Source organism: Balaenoptera borealis (genome assembly GCF_965194805.1).
Source record: "Balaenoptera borealis genome assembly, chromosome: 5".
Taxonomy (NCBI): Eukaryota; Metazoa; Chordata; class Mammalia; order Artiodactyla; family Balaenopteridae; genus Balaenoptera; species Balaenoptera borealis.
This window is the reverse complement of record NC_138862.1, coordinates 134,918,475-134,936,155: the sequence shown is the minus strand read 5'-3', so window position 1 is coordinate 134,936,155 and position 17,681 is coordinate 134,918,475. Positions and strand designations below refer to the sequence as shown.

The window sequence follows — 17,681 nt, the reverse complement described above, 5'->3', positions numbered from 1 at the left end:
AAAACAGCAACCTCTTGCTTTCCTTTCCTCTGAATAGCTGGACTAAACTATCAGAGTAAAACTGTGTGGATTCCTTGAAAATTTTCTCGGGCATCAAATACAAATTTTTAAACTATTAATATCTCGACAAAGAATAATAGCAGGCCCTAGAAATACACTTGTCTTTTTGTATATATTTATGGCTATGTTAATATCACCAGGATTTGCCAAACAAAAAAACATTGTGTAGACTGTAAGTGTGATAGCCTTAAACAGATCACTAATGAGCTGTGAAGATCTTTCAGAAGTAATTAGTCACTTTTTTTGGTGGAAGTTAGGGGATGGAGCACTGCTGATTTTAGTCTTTTTAGCCAATCAAAAGTTAGAATTTCTAGTAGTAGACTAGCAAGTGGGAGTTTAAATATTAAAAAACCTGCTAAAATGTTTGATCACTTCTTTTTAAAAACCATGCATTCATTTCATTGTTTTGAGATTTATATCATTCTATCCCTTACAATCTATGAAAAAAGCATTTCTAAAAACTGCTTTTCTGAATTGTACCAAATTGTAAGAAGAAGTAGCTGTATCTGATTCACTTAAATCTGGTGGTTCACTTAGGAAAAAGGATGGCAGTGGTAAAGGACAAATGTGTAGCTACATCGAAGACCCAAAGAGTCATAAATTGCGTGTGTATCATGCTTGTAACTAGAACTGCAAAACCTCATGGGAGACAGTAGCAGTGTCCTGTATTTGAACAAGATGCCCTACTTAATAAAACACTTATAAGATGTGAAAGCAAAGGTCAGCAGACAGAAAATCCTCTAATGAGAGGTTTCCCAAAAAGTTGATGCATAATTTGGAAAATGAGAATTAATATTACTGTTTGAGGGGAAACTGCTCTTACTCAGTGCTTTAATGATTTTACAAGTGATGGAAATTCAGACTGTGCTCACTAAGGGAGCTAAGCTGGTCCAGATTATCTCTTACTTAGGCAAGGTGTCGAGATTACAAGGAGATCTCCTGGTTTCCAAGTCTCAGCGCGTGCTTGCTTTTGAGGTGGAAAGCCAGAGACCCAGGTGCTTGTTCTGGATTGGCCAGGCTGGCTAAGTCCATATCCACAGGCTCCTTCAGGCCTCATGATGGGGGGAGGGGAGGGAGTAACAGGGAGGGAGAAGAGGCTAAAATGATGGGGCTGGAACTGTGGAATATGGATTAAGTGATTTTTTCCCCCTTTTCTCGGTATTATAAATTTTCAGAGATGTGACTATATTGCCTGTACAGTTTATTTTTTTAAGTTTATTTTTTAAGTGTCACAAAATTCATACCAAAGACTATTAGAGTTTAACAGGATCCTCTGACTTGGACTGAATGGGTGGTCCCCTCCCCAGTTGACAACTAATGGACAAAATCAGAAAAATAACATATTCAATTCCTTTCTGAAACCGGTTAACAGCTCTGCAGCATAACGTCTCACAGAATTAGAGAAATGAGGTCAGAGTCAATCATGGCTAACCTTGGGAAGCTTGTTGGAAAGTTAGAAAGGAGGTTAGTAATGCCTATAGTTTTAGGACCTGCACTGGCTGTCTTTAATCCTTACATTCCCATGGGATGGATCCTCATTACAAAGGTACCGGGAAGGCAGACTTTGAGACTGTAAGAGGCCTTGCCCAAGGCCACCCAGCCAGAAAGTACTGAAGGCAAATTTGAACTCCCGTCTGCCTGGCTTTAAACTGGACCCATTTTACCACGCTTGATCTCTTAACAATCTAGTGACAGCAACAGAGCTTATACTGCCCTGCTATGGCTTCATCAACTTAAATCTCTTCTTCCACGTGTCCCACAGATGAGGGATCAGAAAGTATAGGATGACTAATTAATAGACAAGAACTTGGGATGATCTGGTGCCTTGCTCTCTCTTGAATAGAAAACTTCTTTCTGAACAAGAAATAAGATCTAAGACCTGACCTGGCATGTCTTGCCTATTTAATGGTAAATCTGCTCAGAAGGAGGAGAGTGGTCTTGGGGGCCAGAGGGCACGTACAATAGCTATATATAAAGATATATTTTTGGAATTAGACCTTTGAACTAGTATAATGTCATCTTCCAACAAAATTAATACACATAATTTTTTTTACTATCTCTCCATATTCTTGTTATCTGAAAATGCAATCATGTCACCATTGATGTCCTTGTATATAAATATGGATACAAATGTTGACCTAGCTAGGACTGAATACTGCGCTAACAGGGCTCTGCTTTGTCATCTTGTTTTGTGAAATTCCTTTGATGATTAAGCAAGTTTTTTGTGTGTATATTGTGTGTGGCGCATTTTTATAGGTGATGAAGATGTAAAAATGGATCAGGTGTAGTGTAACCCCTCTGTGATGCTTACAGTCTTAATTAGTAGAAAGAGCTGTACTCAAGTGTTTATAATATGAGGCAAAAACCATGCACTGCAGTCGTAGCAGGTATTTCTGGCTCAAGACCTGCCCTGATAGTTTAAAATGAGGAGAGTGGTCTTTGGGGGTCAGGGGTTATGTTTAGTAGCTATACTTTAATTAAGGATTAGAACCAGATTTTGTTTTGGAGGCTGTTCTAAAGTTTCCCTTCAATGGCTTAAGAAGAGTTTTCCAGTTCAAACAGGATCACTGAAGTTTGATTTCTTGCTTTGTTTCTTAGTGAATGCTAACCTCAGTGCTGGGTTGTTAAATACGTATTTGGATTTAATTTGAAACTTAGAAACTTAGTTCTTCATTTTGGCTCTTATACCTGCTCTGAATAAAAATTTAAAAGTTAAGGACTCCCCTCACACACCCCCAAAAAGCTATGTTGAGATTTGGAATACTGCATAGGGTGTTGGGTTGCTGTTGCAGGCTTTCCTCTCTAGGTAAAATGATAGAAATTTTACTACAGCTTGGTTAAAGAAATGTTGAGTTTTCAGCTCCTTAAAGTAAGTGTGTTGGTTATATCTTGAGAGTATACCGAAGTTATCCATTTTTAAAAGCCTCTAAAAAAAGTCATGAAATGCTCAAATGACATCTCAGGGGAAAACTAAAGGCCTTTGCCCTATGTGCTTGGGTAGAGAAAAAGCTTTGTTTCTTTAGAAGCAGAAGGAAAAAGATGATCCTTGTATAATTTAAGATAGAAGAGATTCTACCCCATTTCTGTGGAGGAATTTGCGTGATTATATATAGGTAACACTGACAGTTAAATTGTTGTGGTAACACGAAGCTGAACCTTAATATTTGTGACCATTAAATATGATACAAAAGTTGAACTATTTTATCATGGTAAATGCAACGGTCTACTCTATCTGAAGGGAGAAATTAAAAAAACAAAAAAGCTATTTTTTCACCAAAAAAGGTCTCCAACAGTTTTCTTCATGCCTGAGTCTGTTCGGGCTGCTGTAACAAAATATCATAGACTGGGTGGCTTAGAAACAACAGAAATTTATCTCTCACAGTTCTGGGGGCTGAAAGCCCAAGATCAAGGTGCCGGCAGATTTGATGCCTGGTGAGACCCACTTCCTGGTTTCAGATGCTGACGTCTAGGCTGTGTCCTCACATGGCAGAAGGGGAGGAGGGAGCTCTCCGGCTTCTCATTTACAAGGTCACTAATGCCACTCATGAGGGCTCTGTCCTCATGACCTGTCACCTACCAAAGGCCCCTCTCCTAATACCATCACACCGGGGATTAGGATATCAACATACGAACCTGGGGGACACAAACATTCAGTCTGCAGCACTCCATAGCCTGTAAATGCCCAAGGATTGTAACTGGTGGCTTTCATGAAGATGAATGGCTTTCTGGTCACAGCACCCACTCTTCATACTCATCCCCTCTCCCAAACCTCTTCTCTATCTGAGAAAGGGTTCAGATAGAACCCTTTTGCACCACCATCCATCCTGTTACTCGGGCAGAGAACTCGAGTCATCTTTGGCACTTTCTGCTCCCTCGGTCAACATCTAATTTATCAGCAAATCCTTTCAATTTTATCCCGAAATATGCCTCCAATCATTCAGTCTACTTCTCCCTCTTGCCACCCTAGCCCAATAGGCCATCTCCCTTCTTGTCTGAAGTACTGTGATAGCCTTCTCGTTGGTCTCTCTCCAGCCACTGCTGTCCTGTCTAATGGGTTCTTCACACTGCAGCCGGCGGGGCAGGGGGGTCTTCTAGAGACAAACCTGACCATGAAACTCCCCAGACCCACGCTTCTGATCTTTCACTGGCTTCTACTTGTTTTTAGGATAAAGACAGAGTTCCCCATCACAAAGCGCTGTGCAGTGTGCAGTCCGGCCTGATGTGCTCTCCTGCTGCACACTTGCCTGGCCTCCCTCTGCTCTCTGCGCCCCAAATACAATACCCTTCTCCTCTCCCTGCTTCCCTGCCGCATCCTGGTCAGGGCCTTTGTCCCACTGCCCCCTCACTATCCTCCCCTAGTTAATACCTACTCTTCCTTCTGATCTTAATTCAGTATGAGGTCACTGAGGGCAGCCTTTTCTGACTTTCCCACCTTGGTCCTCTCTCTCAATGGTACTTTGGAGGCACCTTATGCCTCTCTGTTGCTGTACTTATCCCAGTAGCAATTGTGCACCTATTTGTGGGACTATTTGATTCCCAGAATGTCCTGGAGGATAAGCAAAGTACCTGTTGGATGGAAGGCACTGAGAACAAGTTTGTGGAGTTAGCTCTCAGGGGCCGGGTGCTGTAGGTGGCAGTGGCGAGGGGACTAGGGGGTAATGAATGTTATTCTGAGACAGAGGTGTTTGAAGGAATCCTGAATGTTAGGCTCTGTGAGGAAGAAATTTAAGGGGTGATTTTTTTGTGTATGCATTTGTTTTTTGTGTGTTTCACAAGACACACAGGGCTAATTTGTAGAGAAAAATGGAGGTGCATTTGGGAGGTTCCAGAGGAAATAACCATAACTAATGGGCAGAACTGCAGGGGGAGGTTGTGATACAGTAATAAGGATGGACTTTCTAAAAAGGAGAGGTAAAGAGATGGGCCACCTTTTGCAGAGGGCGGGGTATGTGACCTTCCTCAGGGGATGTTGTAGTGACAGTTTCTGCGTCATGAAAGAGAAGACTGGATGACTCACAAGACCCCTTTCAGCCCCAAGATTCTGGTGCAGTGAGCAATAGAAAGATGGGCGATTCAGACACCTTAGGAAAAAGAGCGGGCACAGTTGCAGCAGCTAGAGTTCACTTGTTTTATTCAGTTAGTGGTAAATACTCCACAATCTGAGCATGTTGCTCTGGAATCTAAGGCCAAAGAAGACAGAATCAAACGTCTTTGGAGATTCAGGTAGCATATGTAATCCTCCATCAAGGAAGGGAAATACAGCTGCATCCAGAAAACACCTCAGGTGAAAAGCTTATGCACCAATGACTAGCTTTTCTGCTCCTGATCCACCACTGAACTACCTGTACCCATAGTTTTATAGGTTTTATAACCCTCTCCAGTATAAAGGTAAATAACTAAGTATACTTATGCAGTCATTGATGAACAGGTACACGGAGAAATTTCAGGTTATTTTGTGGCATTGTAATTGCTTTTTTCCCCTTAATATCAAAAACCTCTTTTACTTTCTTTTTTCCTGCATTTAGTGCTGACAACTAGTTGCTTATTACGGTCCCTTTTGAAGGTATTCCCCCGTTCTTGTCCATATTGTCACAGCTGTGAACTGTTAGACACTCCTGGGAGACACCTGGACCCTGAGTTAACTTCTGAGCTACCTCTAATCTTGTTATCTGCTTCTAAACTTTCCTAATCTACTGTGCTCAGATGTCTTTGAAACACAGGATGAATTGGATGAACACCAAAACCTTTGTCTCTGAAATAATTAACTACATTAACTCAAATGTAAAACCCTTTTTTGTGAACCATGGTGTAGCTTTTTATGCAGATTTCTAAATTTGCTATCCTATCCTATTTCTTACACAGTTTGTCTGTAACATTTTATTTGCTAACTTTTGTTCAGAATGGAAGATGACATATTTTCTCACCTTGTACAAATAGTTCCACGTCTTAACAGAAAAAGGAATGAACTTCCCACATATGTTGTGCTGCTCAAAATTTGCTGTGAAGAGAGCAGGAAAGATGCTGGAATTATCTCTTTCCTATTCATCCTAAAGGCAGCATATTAGTAAGGTTATTTCAAGTAATACAACTTGGATTATACATTCAAGAATAAGGAATTTAAAATTTTTACTAAATGTCTTGTATGTGCCAGGCACTTGGCAATGTCCTTTATATACATTGTCATTTAATCTTCATAATAACCTTACAAAATTGGTGGTATTATCTCCACTTCATGGATGAGAAAACTGAAGTCTCAAGATGTAAGGTAACTTGGTACATAGCTTATACGTGATGGCAGTAAGATTTTAGCTCCAGGTTTGCCTGTCTGACTCTACAGCCTGATTCATTGCCTCATACTGAGATATCTCCCATAGGTAGGGTCCCTTTCTCCCCTTCTTTCCCTTGCCTCCTCCCTTCTTTTCCTCCCTTTTTCCTTGGTGTGTTCTCATTAATTAAGGATAAAGGGGTTTTAAAAATAAAACCACCATAACTACTGTGCAGGAAAGACACCTTAAATCCTTTTAGGTGGAGATCCACGTTTTTGAAAGGTTTGAAGGTTATTCAATTTGGGGAAACTTCTTTTAAGAAAAAGAATGCAAAATTATAAATATTAAATTGGATACAAAGTGAAGACTTAGAATGAAATCACAATAAATTACAAATTTGGGTGACAAATACAATAAATATCACAAAATCTAAAAAAAAAATAAGCATTTTTACTAATTCACGGATGCATCCTAAGGTGTCTTGTTCCTACATTTTTGGACTTCAGAGTCTTTAATCACCACTTTATGTGAAAATGACTTTCTAATATTTTCTAAAGCGATAATTGAAAGATAATTCAGATACTCCTAGCATAGTTAATTTATACTGGGTTTTTATTAGCATCTAGAAAATTTCTATAGACTAGCTTCTGGCTGTTTCTCCTTTACCAGCCATACACTTCAGGTGCTGGGCACCACTGGACACATTTATATAAAGATTTCAGGCCTTGTGATTTAGTACAGTAGGTAGTGGGAATATTCCTGGATGTCCTTTCTCTACGAGGACAGCTAGCATTGACCTAACCATACACAGACATGACTACAAATCACCTTTATATATCACTAAATACAAATAAAATCTAAATGTATCCCCATCTCAACTTCCTTTAAGCCAGATCCAGAATTTTGCCCTTGGCTGTTCCAGTGCTACATAATAGGAGAAGTGTGAAGGGGGAAAAGTCAGCAAAAAAGAGTACTCTATAATCAACTGCAGTTAAAATATCTTTTGCAAATTTTACCAAACCATGAGACCATTGCTAGGGTCTCTTTTAGGACCTTAAAAGGGGCATCTGCAAGTGAGGGGCCCTGAAACTTAATTTTCCTTGGTTTCCAAGAAAATCCAGCTCTGGAAGAATGGTATAACAAACAAACAACAAACAAACAGAAAGGTGTTTTGCTACAATATGCAAGAGTCCATGCCATAGGGTGGCTTCCAAAGTAATGAATGAGATCCTGTTCTGAGCAGCTTGAGCTCCCAAACCCATTGAATGAAGCAGAGGATATTCTTTCAGTGTATTTTGTTCTATAGTAAATAGTACCATGGAGATGAAGATGTTCTGGTACTGCTAAAACTCAAAGGTCCGCCACCCCCATTCCCATTTATATTTACAAAAGACATTATTTGTAATGGGATTATTTGCAAATACAATAGATCTCAAAACTCCTATATTGGTCTAATTAATATTAAATACACCATTTACTATCCTTCCAAGCAGGCCAGTTAACACACAGAGAGAAAGAGCATGTTAATGCTGTTAAAGACTACACAGTAGAAAAATTATAGCAGCACTAAAGACTTTAAGATTTCATTGAGATGTAATCAAGCTTTTGTAAACTCATCTGTTATTAGCAATTATAACATAGTTACTATAACTTGTCTCTGGATAAAATCACCTTTATATTGGATTTCTTTACTGAATTGTTCTCACTGGTAATGTATTTGAATACCCAGATTTCTTGTGTACATTTTCCTTTTAGTGGAAACTCGTGATTCATCTTACTCGTCTTCCTTTGTTCTATGAGTAACTGTCCTTATAATTGTGTCCTGTACCGTTTACCCTACTATAATATTTACCACTAAACTGGACTATGGCCTATATGTACATCTCAAAATAAGTAAAGCATATTATAGAAGTATTTTGGTCTTATATAATGAGTGCGTAATCAAATTGTTTAAAGTGATTGATTAGTGTAAAATCCTATTTCACTAATGTTGAAATACTACCCTCTGCCCGACATATAATTTTTGTATAACGCACTTAAAATTTTTTTTATACCCTCTGAAACGTTACACAGCTTGTTGTTTTGTTTTTGAGGGATGAAACTGTTTCTCTGAGGAATACACTGTTTCAAGAGAATGGCAGTTTTTATTTATGAAGCTTCCCCCCCCCCCCTTCTTTCATCTAACTGGTGCTGCTAAAGCCTGATACACCTGATCAAAGAAGCATTGTTCCAAAGGTCCTGAGCTGATATAGGAAAACAAAGGCTGACTTCATAGCTGGGAACATAACCATAGCTCCACTGCCACTGCACTTTTGTTCTCTTCTCTTCCAGCATGGCTATGTGGATGTGATGCTCAGAGTCACTTAAGAGGGGAGAAGTATGATCTCTTTATGGTCTTAATGCCCTTTCCCTGGGTCTTTTAAAATAACTGGTCTTAAGCCAACAGGTGACTACTCAAAGTTCAAAACCCTTTATGATTTAAGAACGCTGGGAGCTTTAAAATTCTGATATACGTTCTCAGTCATTCTTCAGAATTGAGGACTATTAGCACAATCAAAATATTTTTACATGAAAGTTTTATGTTTCTTGTAGATCAGCGCTTAAACTTTAGCACCTGAAGTACGAAACTACAGAATGCAGGGCCCTACCCGCAGAGTTGCTAATTCAGTAGGTTTGAGGTGGAGCCCCAAATCTGCATTTCTAAAAAGTACCAAGGTGGCAGGGATCATAGTTTGAGAACTACTGATGAAGATCATTTGATGATGCATATTTTCAAAATCAAAGCTGACAGGGTTTGCTGTACCTTCTCAAGAATAGCGCATGTGCCCTTTAGAAGATGGAGAGTCGTTGCTAAAGCCAGGGGGATAGTGATGATGACTTACAGCTTCACAGGTCCTTATCGACCATTTCCTGCCCACAGCTGCCCCAGCCCTAGTAGCATGACACAATGCTTAGTAATGCAAGAAATCATTAAAGTGTCTTTGCTATAAGAATATAACTGAAAATGTTCTTATTTTTTTAGTTCTTTTGTAGCTGTTTACTGATTAAACTGATGCAGCAACTGACAATTTTAATTGTTGATTTAAATTATGGAATATAAAAAAGGTATAATAGTTGTTATGTCCTCCCTACTATCTAAAGCCATTATGAGGTCTTAACATTAAGACCTTAGTCGTCTTGTCTAAGAATTAAGAGTAGATGCCGTGGTCCCTAAGGAAATAAGTCAAGACTGTGCTGGGAATTACAGTTTTTGACTTTGTCAGGCATTGATATGCATGCTATCAAAATCCAAAGCACAAGCTCAGCTGAAATTTCCTACTTGCATAGAAGCAGCCACCTCAACATTGTTAACTTTTAATTTCAAATGGTTACCTGAGTTCAAAATCCAAGTCTGAAATTTCATCTGTTCTGGGCAGTGCTCAGTATTTAACACTTCTTGCAATGATTAGTACTTATTCCCGTTCAGATCGAGTTGTCCTAGCTAACCCCTTTGGAGATGTGAGTTCATTTTTAAACCTTTGAAAATCCCTTAATTTTTCTTTGCTTTATAGGAAAGTAGCAGCTCATATTTTAGTTTGATCATAGAAAGCAAGAAGCAAAGTTGGGATTATGTTTATTCATTCAACAACAGATTTTTTTTTATGATGACCATTTTCCAGATTACACATTTATTCAATAGGTCTTATATATTTACTATAGACAAAATATTTTGGGACCAGAGATGAATTATGCCAATTTGGAAACTGGACAGAATAGCTTTTAAATGGGTTCATTTTTATCTCAAATCTTGGGGTATATGTAATATGGAATATTCTATGTCTATTTTCCATGGAAATAATGAAGTACAGAGTTGGCTCTTGGACATGAACTCACACTCACTTTTCCTCCTTCCCTTTCTTACCCTCGCTCACCTGAACCCCTGACCTGCCCACATCTCCAACCCAGAAGATTGGTAGTACTACATACCAAAGATCCCAAATATCACTGCATGCTCAGAACCCTTGAACGGGGAAACTGAGTCATACTTGGAATAAACTTCTTTAAAAATAAAAAGAATATACTTTAAATTTCCTAGTTTCTTCTGCTCATTTTTGAGCCCATCTGATTTTTATTCTTGCTTACAGTTTTTACTCTTCCACTACTGCTAAGACATAGAACCAAGAAGATGTATAGCAATTCTGGCAGGTGGTTGTTATGACACTCATTTCATAGGACACTTCTTGCAATAAGACTGTATTTCCCCAGACTTGACCCGTAGCAGGTCCCTTATCTTATAAGAAGAAAAATACTTTTGTTCTGTTGGAGTAGGTTGACTTACAAAATGAAGAATTGTCTTTATATGCTTTTAGAATATTCTACTTAAAATAGTCCACTTAAAATATGACAACTTTTTTTAGAATATTCCACTTAAAATATGACTTTTTTTCTTCTAGCAGCTATGTAAAATTCCTTAATTATTAACCTTTGGTACTTAAAACAATGTTAAAAGAGTCTTTAAGACATTGAGGAAAGATTTAAAATAACCTTTTCTAAGTTAATTTTTAAATCCTAAAGGCCACATATATCTTTATCGTCCAGGTTTCTAAAAATGCCAGCTATCAAATTTGATATTAAAACAGGATGCCTCACAACTTTTGTGTAATAAGGCACAGTATAAATAAAATTAGAACATCACGTCTGTCCTTCCTTAATCTTCCCTATTTGTAATATTTCCCTAAGCAGAGATGCCTGACAAATTTCCCCTCTATTGCTCACGTGTGTCCACTTTTCGCATCAGATATATTTAATTTTGCAGGTTAAATATTCAGAACAAAATGGGAGTAAAGATTTTTAGAGCATTGATTTCTAAGGAATTAAGAGGAAACTTGAACATAATACATTTCGTTGCCATCAATCTCATTCTACCTCGTAATAGTCCATGCTTTTGCTTATTTCTCCGTATGATAATCTTACACTTTTATAGCACTTATAATTCACAACCTGTCTTCATTTTATCAGGTCCTCACAACGATCTTTTGAGGGAGAAAGGGTAGTTGTTATGCCCAGATCTATATATATTCTCATAATATATGTGTATGTATATATGTGAATGTGTGTACACACATATGTTTGTATGTGTATGTAATGCAGTGTACCTATATTTTAGTCCTCTTTCCCTGAGATGAGGAAGTGGAGATTGCTACACAAAAGTTTCATGGTGGGTCAGCTGGTCAGAGAAGGAAATGCTGGGAGAAGGAAGATTTCTGAAGCTTGTGGCCCAAGCATTCCTCACTGCTCTGGCTTGAATATTGTTAATAAATGCTGCCTTTCATATACATAGGAAGTCAAAGTTGGTGCTACTGATATTGGCTAGCTTGGTGGAGGAGCTAGCTTGGTACAGGCATAGAACAGAAGACCACTCTGCAGAGATATGTTGATGAAGCTTAAGGTTCAGCTAAGTGGTTGAAAGCTATCCTTTACGGGTTTTGCTGCTCCAGTGCCTTGGAATTTGTGAGATGACGCATGAAGTATGTAACAATTCTTCTTAACAAAGCTGGTGTTGTCCAGTTTCTTTTTTGGCTTGGCAATAGGAATAATGACTTTCACAATTTAGGCAACCAAAGAGTAAAATTCTAGTGTAAGTTACTTTAGATATAAGCAATGGAATGATAAATCTTGGGGGGTGGGTAATTAGGAATTCAGTGTCAATGCAGGAGTATTGCAGTTCACAACAGATAATTCTGAAAAGTTGCCGGAGATAAAATGTTTGAGCTCATTAAAGCAATCCAATAGAAAATTACCCTCTATTTTGTAAGATCATATGTTAATAACAAATAACGTCTATATCTATACATTTCCTACTTTAGATGCTTTCTTGTGTTTTTAATGTGATGCTGTGGTGGTGTCAAGGTCCAGTAAGTATAGTAATAATCATTACAAACTGATTACAACACTGAGCAAGAGATAGCACATTCACTGTTGTACCAATCATAGCCTTATGTGTGTCACCACTAAGTAGACAAAAATCATTAAGCATGAAAGCCAAAGGTGGTCATATACATAGTAACTCCGAGACTTGAAATGTTTCATCTTGATTTTTATGGTTTCACTTCTGAAATTTAAAAGTGACCTTGCCGAATAAAATCTCAATGTTTCTTCAATCAAGAAACCTGCCCAGGATTTTTGATCCTAGACTAGTTCCACTTAACCTGGGCCAAAGAGAACAGGTAACCCGGTCCGTTTGTTATCCTGTCCCCTGAGTTCTTTGCAGGATGCGCTGGAACTCAGCAGGTGTAGACCTGCCCTCTAGTGGATCTGGGTGCGCGACGACTTAGGTTCAACGACTGCTGTGTCTGGCTTGACAAGGATTATTAAACTCAATCGTCCATCAAAAGTGACCTGTTGGGGGTCTGGATTAGGTGCTGAGCAAGTGAAAAGTTCAAGTGGCAAAAGAGAACCTGCGGCTGAAGGTAATGCCCGTTCTTCAGCTTCCATCTGGGGACACGAGGCTTTCAATTGTTCCAGCCTCTCGGGTTGCACACTTGAACGGATGCGAAGCCCTCCCCTGAGCTCTCGGAGCTCTTGGCTCTCTTTGCACGCGGGCGCTGAGGCAAACCCCCATCGTGATGGAACTTTGGGAAGTGGCCCCGCGGGGCCCCGCCCCGCGGTCAGCGCAGAGCAGCCGTGACTGGCTTGCAAGTGAAGCCGCGGGGTCCCCGCGTCGCCTGCCCAGATTGTGACGGCCGCCCAGCGGGAGCGGCTTCCCACCGCATCGTCGGGGCGCTCAGACACCTCGGGGGCCCAGAACATGGCTGCGCCTGCCCGCTCGGTCCGGGCCAGCGGCTGCTTCCTGAGGGCGCGCGGCCGGCGCGGGGGAGCTGGCAGCTCTCCCACGCTTGCGCCCGGCGGGTGGGTAGAAACGCCGGTCATGTCTCCGGGGTGGCCAAGGGGCCGCCGTAGGGCAGGTGGGGCCGGGGCCAGCGCCCCCAGCCAGAGGACCTCGGGGCGGGCGGTCAGGTTCCGCTCATTTCCGCCGTCCGTGCCCGGGCGTGCATGTGCGCCTGCGCGCGCGCCCCTTGCGGCGGAAGTGGTGGCGACAAAGCTCGGTCCGCCTGGGCCCGGGAGTGCGGGGCGGGCCCGGGGTGCGGGGCGCGCCGGGGCGGCGGGCGGTGGGGAGGGCGGAGCCCAGGAGGCGAAGGCGGGAGCAGACCAGCACAGTCGCACCGAGCCGCCCGAGACCAGTCCCCTCACCTGCTGCCCTTCCCGCCCCGCCCGCCCTGCCCGCCCTCCCGGTTGCCGCCCCCACGCCGGGAGAGGCGCCCGTCTGGTGCCGCCGCTCGACGAGCCGCTCCCGCGAGCCCGCGGGTGAGTCCCCCGCAGCCCAGAAAATGGGTCTGGGGCTTTGGGGGGCGCCCGGATTACCTCTTGTCCCCCGTTTCTAGAAACTTCCAGGTCTTGGGGGCGTCCGGGGTACCCGGCTGGGGGCGTCTCCGGGGCGCTGCCCCGCCCCACCGGCGTGAGTCGGGGGATGCGGGCAGCCAGGGGGGCGGGCGCGGGGCCTGGGGGGCGGTGGGCGGCGGTCCTTCCCCGCACCCGTCAGCGCCGCTTCTCCGGTTTCTTTTGCAGATGCTGCTGCTAGGGGTGGTGGGCGCAGCCGCGGGTCGTGTGGCCGGGAGCGGGGGTGACGGCCTGGGATTCCGGGGGCCTCTCTTCTTGCCCTCCTCTCCTCTCTCTTCCCAGTGTGGCCGTGGCTGACACTAAAGACTTTGTAGCCATCAACCCAAGTGCAGTTTCGATGGAAGATGAAGGTAAAGGCCCCCGGCAGGCGGGTTGCAGCGCGGAGTTGAGGGTGTGGTGGTTGGCTTTTAAGTTGTCTGTCTTTCGCCACCTTTTTAATTCTCTGATTTTATTTTTTCCTTTGTGAAGTGTCCAAGGAATTGCTTTCCTAGGATATCTAGCTTTTATTTTGGTAACATAGGGCGTTTCGGAAATTAAGGTTCCGTAGGGTGACTGAGCTTGATTCTGCTTTCCCGAGGAACCTGCTTCTTTAGCTCAGGGGATGGAAGGGAAGTTTTCATTTCAGATGGCATCTCTGCGTGTTTCCATAGTCTCTGAGAGAGGAATCACTCCAGGGGAAGCGGAGATGGGGAGGGAAGGCTCTGCATTGCATCCCTGTATATTTGCATATCAAGCCTTGATTTGGTGTAACTGGATTCGTTTATAAGAAAGAAAACGATTTTTTATTAAATGCAGCTTTGGGGAAAAAAAATTCGTTGTTTTCCAGTTCACAAAGATCAATTCTGATTTTAACGAAATATTATGAGGTGATTTCCTTTCTTAAAGTTCCTCCTCATTTCAAAACATGCTTTGGGAGGTTGACAGTGGAACCTGTTTGTCCACTGTATGCTGCACGTGCACTGGATTATCATTCACATGTTACTTGATTCCTTTGGCCTTATCAAAAATTTAATGCTTTTCATACACTGATTATTTTTTAAAAGCATTGAACAACTCTGAATCAATGTTGTTGTTTTTCCCCTCCTGAAACAAGCACACTTATTCTTTGGACTGACTTCTGACTTGTGTGTGATAATCTTTTTTCATTTATTCTTTTTTTTTTTTTTTTTTTTTTTTTGAGTGGGCCTGTAAGTTGCTATGAAAGATATTTACAAATTACATTTTGTTTTCATGAATCTTTGGTTTTTAAAATCTATATCTGGTACAAAGGAGCTGCAGTTGGGCTTGCTGGCTGCTTTCTAATTTGTTTTTCTGTTGTTGAAAATGTAAGCTTGATTGTCCTAAGTAGGACTAGTTATTTTAAACTAGACTTTTCTTATATGCGATAATCTGTTTTGCTATCTGAGACCCCTGGGATATGAGGGAAATATGATGAGAGGCATGATTATCTTGCTTAATTTTACTCTGGATGGATAATTTGTGGAAGACATTTTCTGAAATACTCATGTATATAACTGCAGCGGACTTTTACTGTCTAACTGGATCTTTACAAACAGCATTCGAAAGCAATGATTTTTGTCTGGTGGTATGGAAAATCAGTTTTCTGAGGTTTTTTCTACTTTGTCTTTTAGCTTATAGATTTAAGGAAGGCAGATCCTTTCTGTAAAAGAGACAAAGGATATTAAATGCCTTCATATACCTGTTTCTTGGTAGTTGAATCTTAAATAACATGTTAAACTTGAGCTTCGGATTTTAGAATGTTACCAGATTTAAGAGTGTAGCCTAAAGTCAGTGGATTGTTAGATGTTGCTTTTCTGTTTCTTGATCTCTTAGGAAAAGGAGCATGACTAATAAAGCTGACTGTCATTGTCTGTTCAGGTGGGAGGGAGTGGTTGTGAGATGGGAGCATGGTGCACGCTTATGTCTGAGTCTCTGTACTCTATGGCCAAATAATGATTTGGCCTCATAGTAAAAGATTATACAATTCTTAAAAACGAGTGGAGGTTTTCTGCCTCATAATGATCGAGGCCATTTTTGTCAGTTTCTCATTACCATAACACTTCTTTTTCTTTTCTTAAACATTTTTAAGAACTTGTATATAGCCTAGAAATTTTCAAAACCAATTGGCCATTTTGAAATACATAGATTACTGTCGCTTTCCTTTTTACAGTTAGTATTCTCTTTTATATGAGATATAGTAACATCTTAGGGGTGTGAAACAAAAACAGACTGGAATTACACCTTAACCACTAAAAGTTGTGTGATTTTAAGCAAATTAACCTTTCTAAGCCTCTGTTTCCTCATCTATAAATCGGGATTGATAATACTTAGCTTACATAGTTAGGAGGGTTAAATGAGAAACTGTATAAATTCTCTTGGGAGAGAAGATGGCTAGCATTTAAGAGCATGAACTGTGGAACCAGGCAACTTGATTTGAATGCTGGATCCCCACTTACCATCATTTGGCCTTGGGCACATTAGTAAAGCGTTTTGTGCTTCAGTTTCTTTATCTGTGAAATAAAGATACTGGTAGAACCTACCTTATTAGTAGCATTTAGGTTGTTAGCATTTAGAATAGTATCTGGCATATATAGTAGTGCTCAATAAATGTTAATTGTAAATAGCCTAGCCCAGTGTTTGCATACTAATATGCCACCTGCCATTAATGTTGTTATGACATTGAATGTTTTTTTTGGTTAATAAATTTATTTATTTATTTATTTAGGGCTGCATTGGGTCTTTGTTGCTGCGCGGGCTTTTCTCTAGTTGCAGTGAGTGGGGGCTGCTCTTCGTTGCGGTGCGTGGGCTTTCTAGTTGCAGTGAGTGGGGGCTGCTCTTCGTTGCGGTGCATGGGCTTTTCGTTGCGGTGGCTTCTCTTGTTGCGGAGCACGGGCTCTAGGCGCACGGGCTTCAGTAGCTGTGGCTTGCGGGCTCTAGAGCACAGGCTCACTAGTTGTGGCGCATGGGCTTAGTTGCTCCGTGGCATGTGGGATCTTCCCGGACCAGGGCTTGAAGCCGTGTCTCCTGCATTGGGAGGTAGATTCTTAACCACTGCGCCACCAGGGAAGCCCATGACATTGAATGTTGAAAGGGGGTACAGTAGTGGCCAAAATGCTCTGTGTGAAGTTTTCATTATTAGTTAGGGAGTGGGTGGAGTTAAGTACAGAATTTTCTGTAGTGTAAGGCTTTAAGCCCATAGAGAAGTTGGGGCTCTACCAACAAACCAGAGGACAGTGTAGAAAGAGACAGGCTTGGATTTGAATCTGAATAGGTAATTTTTTTCCTCTCCTAAATATCTCATGAGTTACTATGTTTCTAAGCTTTTTTAGCTGCTGAGTTTTCCCATCTGGAAATGGGATAGTGGCCTCTTTTGGAGGGTGGGTGTGAGGAAAGAATGAAGCCTGGTATGTAAAGTGCTGAGAAGGATGGTTGATGCACAGTTAGCCTGCTGAGTGACTGAGTGATTGTTGCTGTTCCCCAGAAATAGAGACTCCTCCAGTAGGTGTGTAGGTAAGTTCCGCCTACCTCTAGGTGTGCATAGGATGGAATTGCTAGTGGCCCTGGGAGTGGGAGCCTGGAGGTCCTTAGGGAGTGTGCCGTGTCTACAACTTCGTCCATGTGGCTCCTTTCAGCCACGGTGCTTATTTCTTTTGGTGCTTCAGTTTCAGTTCTTCTGGACCTTTCTCCCATGGCCCATTTAAACTTTCTCGGCAAACCTTGATCAATTTTTAGCCTTAGCCTCCAGGATGCATCATGAATACTTAGAGTCAGTCACTAGAAGTATCTGAAGTATTAGTTTCCTGGAATTTCAGGGACTGGTTCTAGACTTCCATTCATGGGTTAGGATTTTATCCACATCCTTTGGAACTCCTTTTTGCATGTTTATCACAGATCTAAACAGATACCATTTAGGAATTG

The 17,681-nt window shown here is 41.4% G+C and overlaps 1 protein-coding gene across 7 annotated transcripts in view; it reads left to right on the top strand.

The window, feature by feature from the left end:
* ATP2C1 (ATPase secretory pathway Ca2+ transporting 1) overlaps positions 1 to 17,681 on the top strand; it is a 117,679-nt gene that overhangs the window by 590 nt on the left and 99,408 nt on the right. Inside the window, exons 1-2 of one of the 7 annotated variants that reach the window (XM_082392652.1) lie at positions 13,084 to 13,214; positions 13,932 to 14,113. The exons of 1 other annotated variant lie outside the window; for it this stretch is intronic. In XM_082392652.1, the coding sequence (XP_082248778.1) occupies positions 14,108 to 14,113 (6 nt within the window). In that variant the 5' untranslated portion in view covers positions 13,084 to 13,214; positions 13,932 to 14,107. 5 more of the 7 variants (XM_082392650.1, XM_082392654.1, XM_082392651.1 and 2 more) reach the window with 5 other exon arrangements.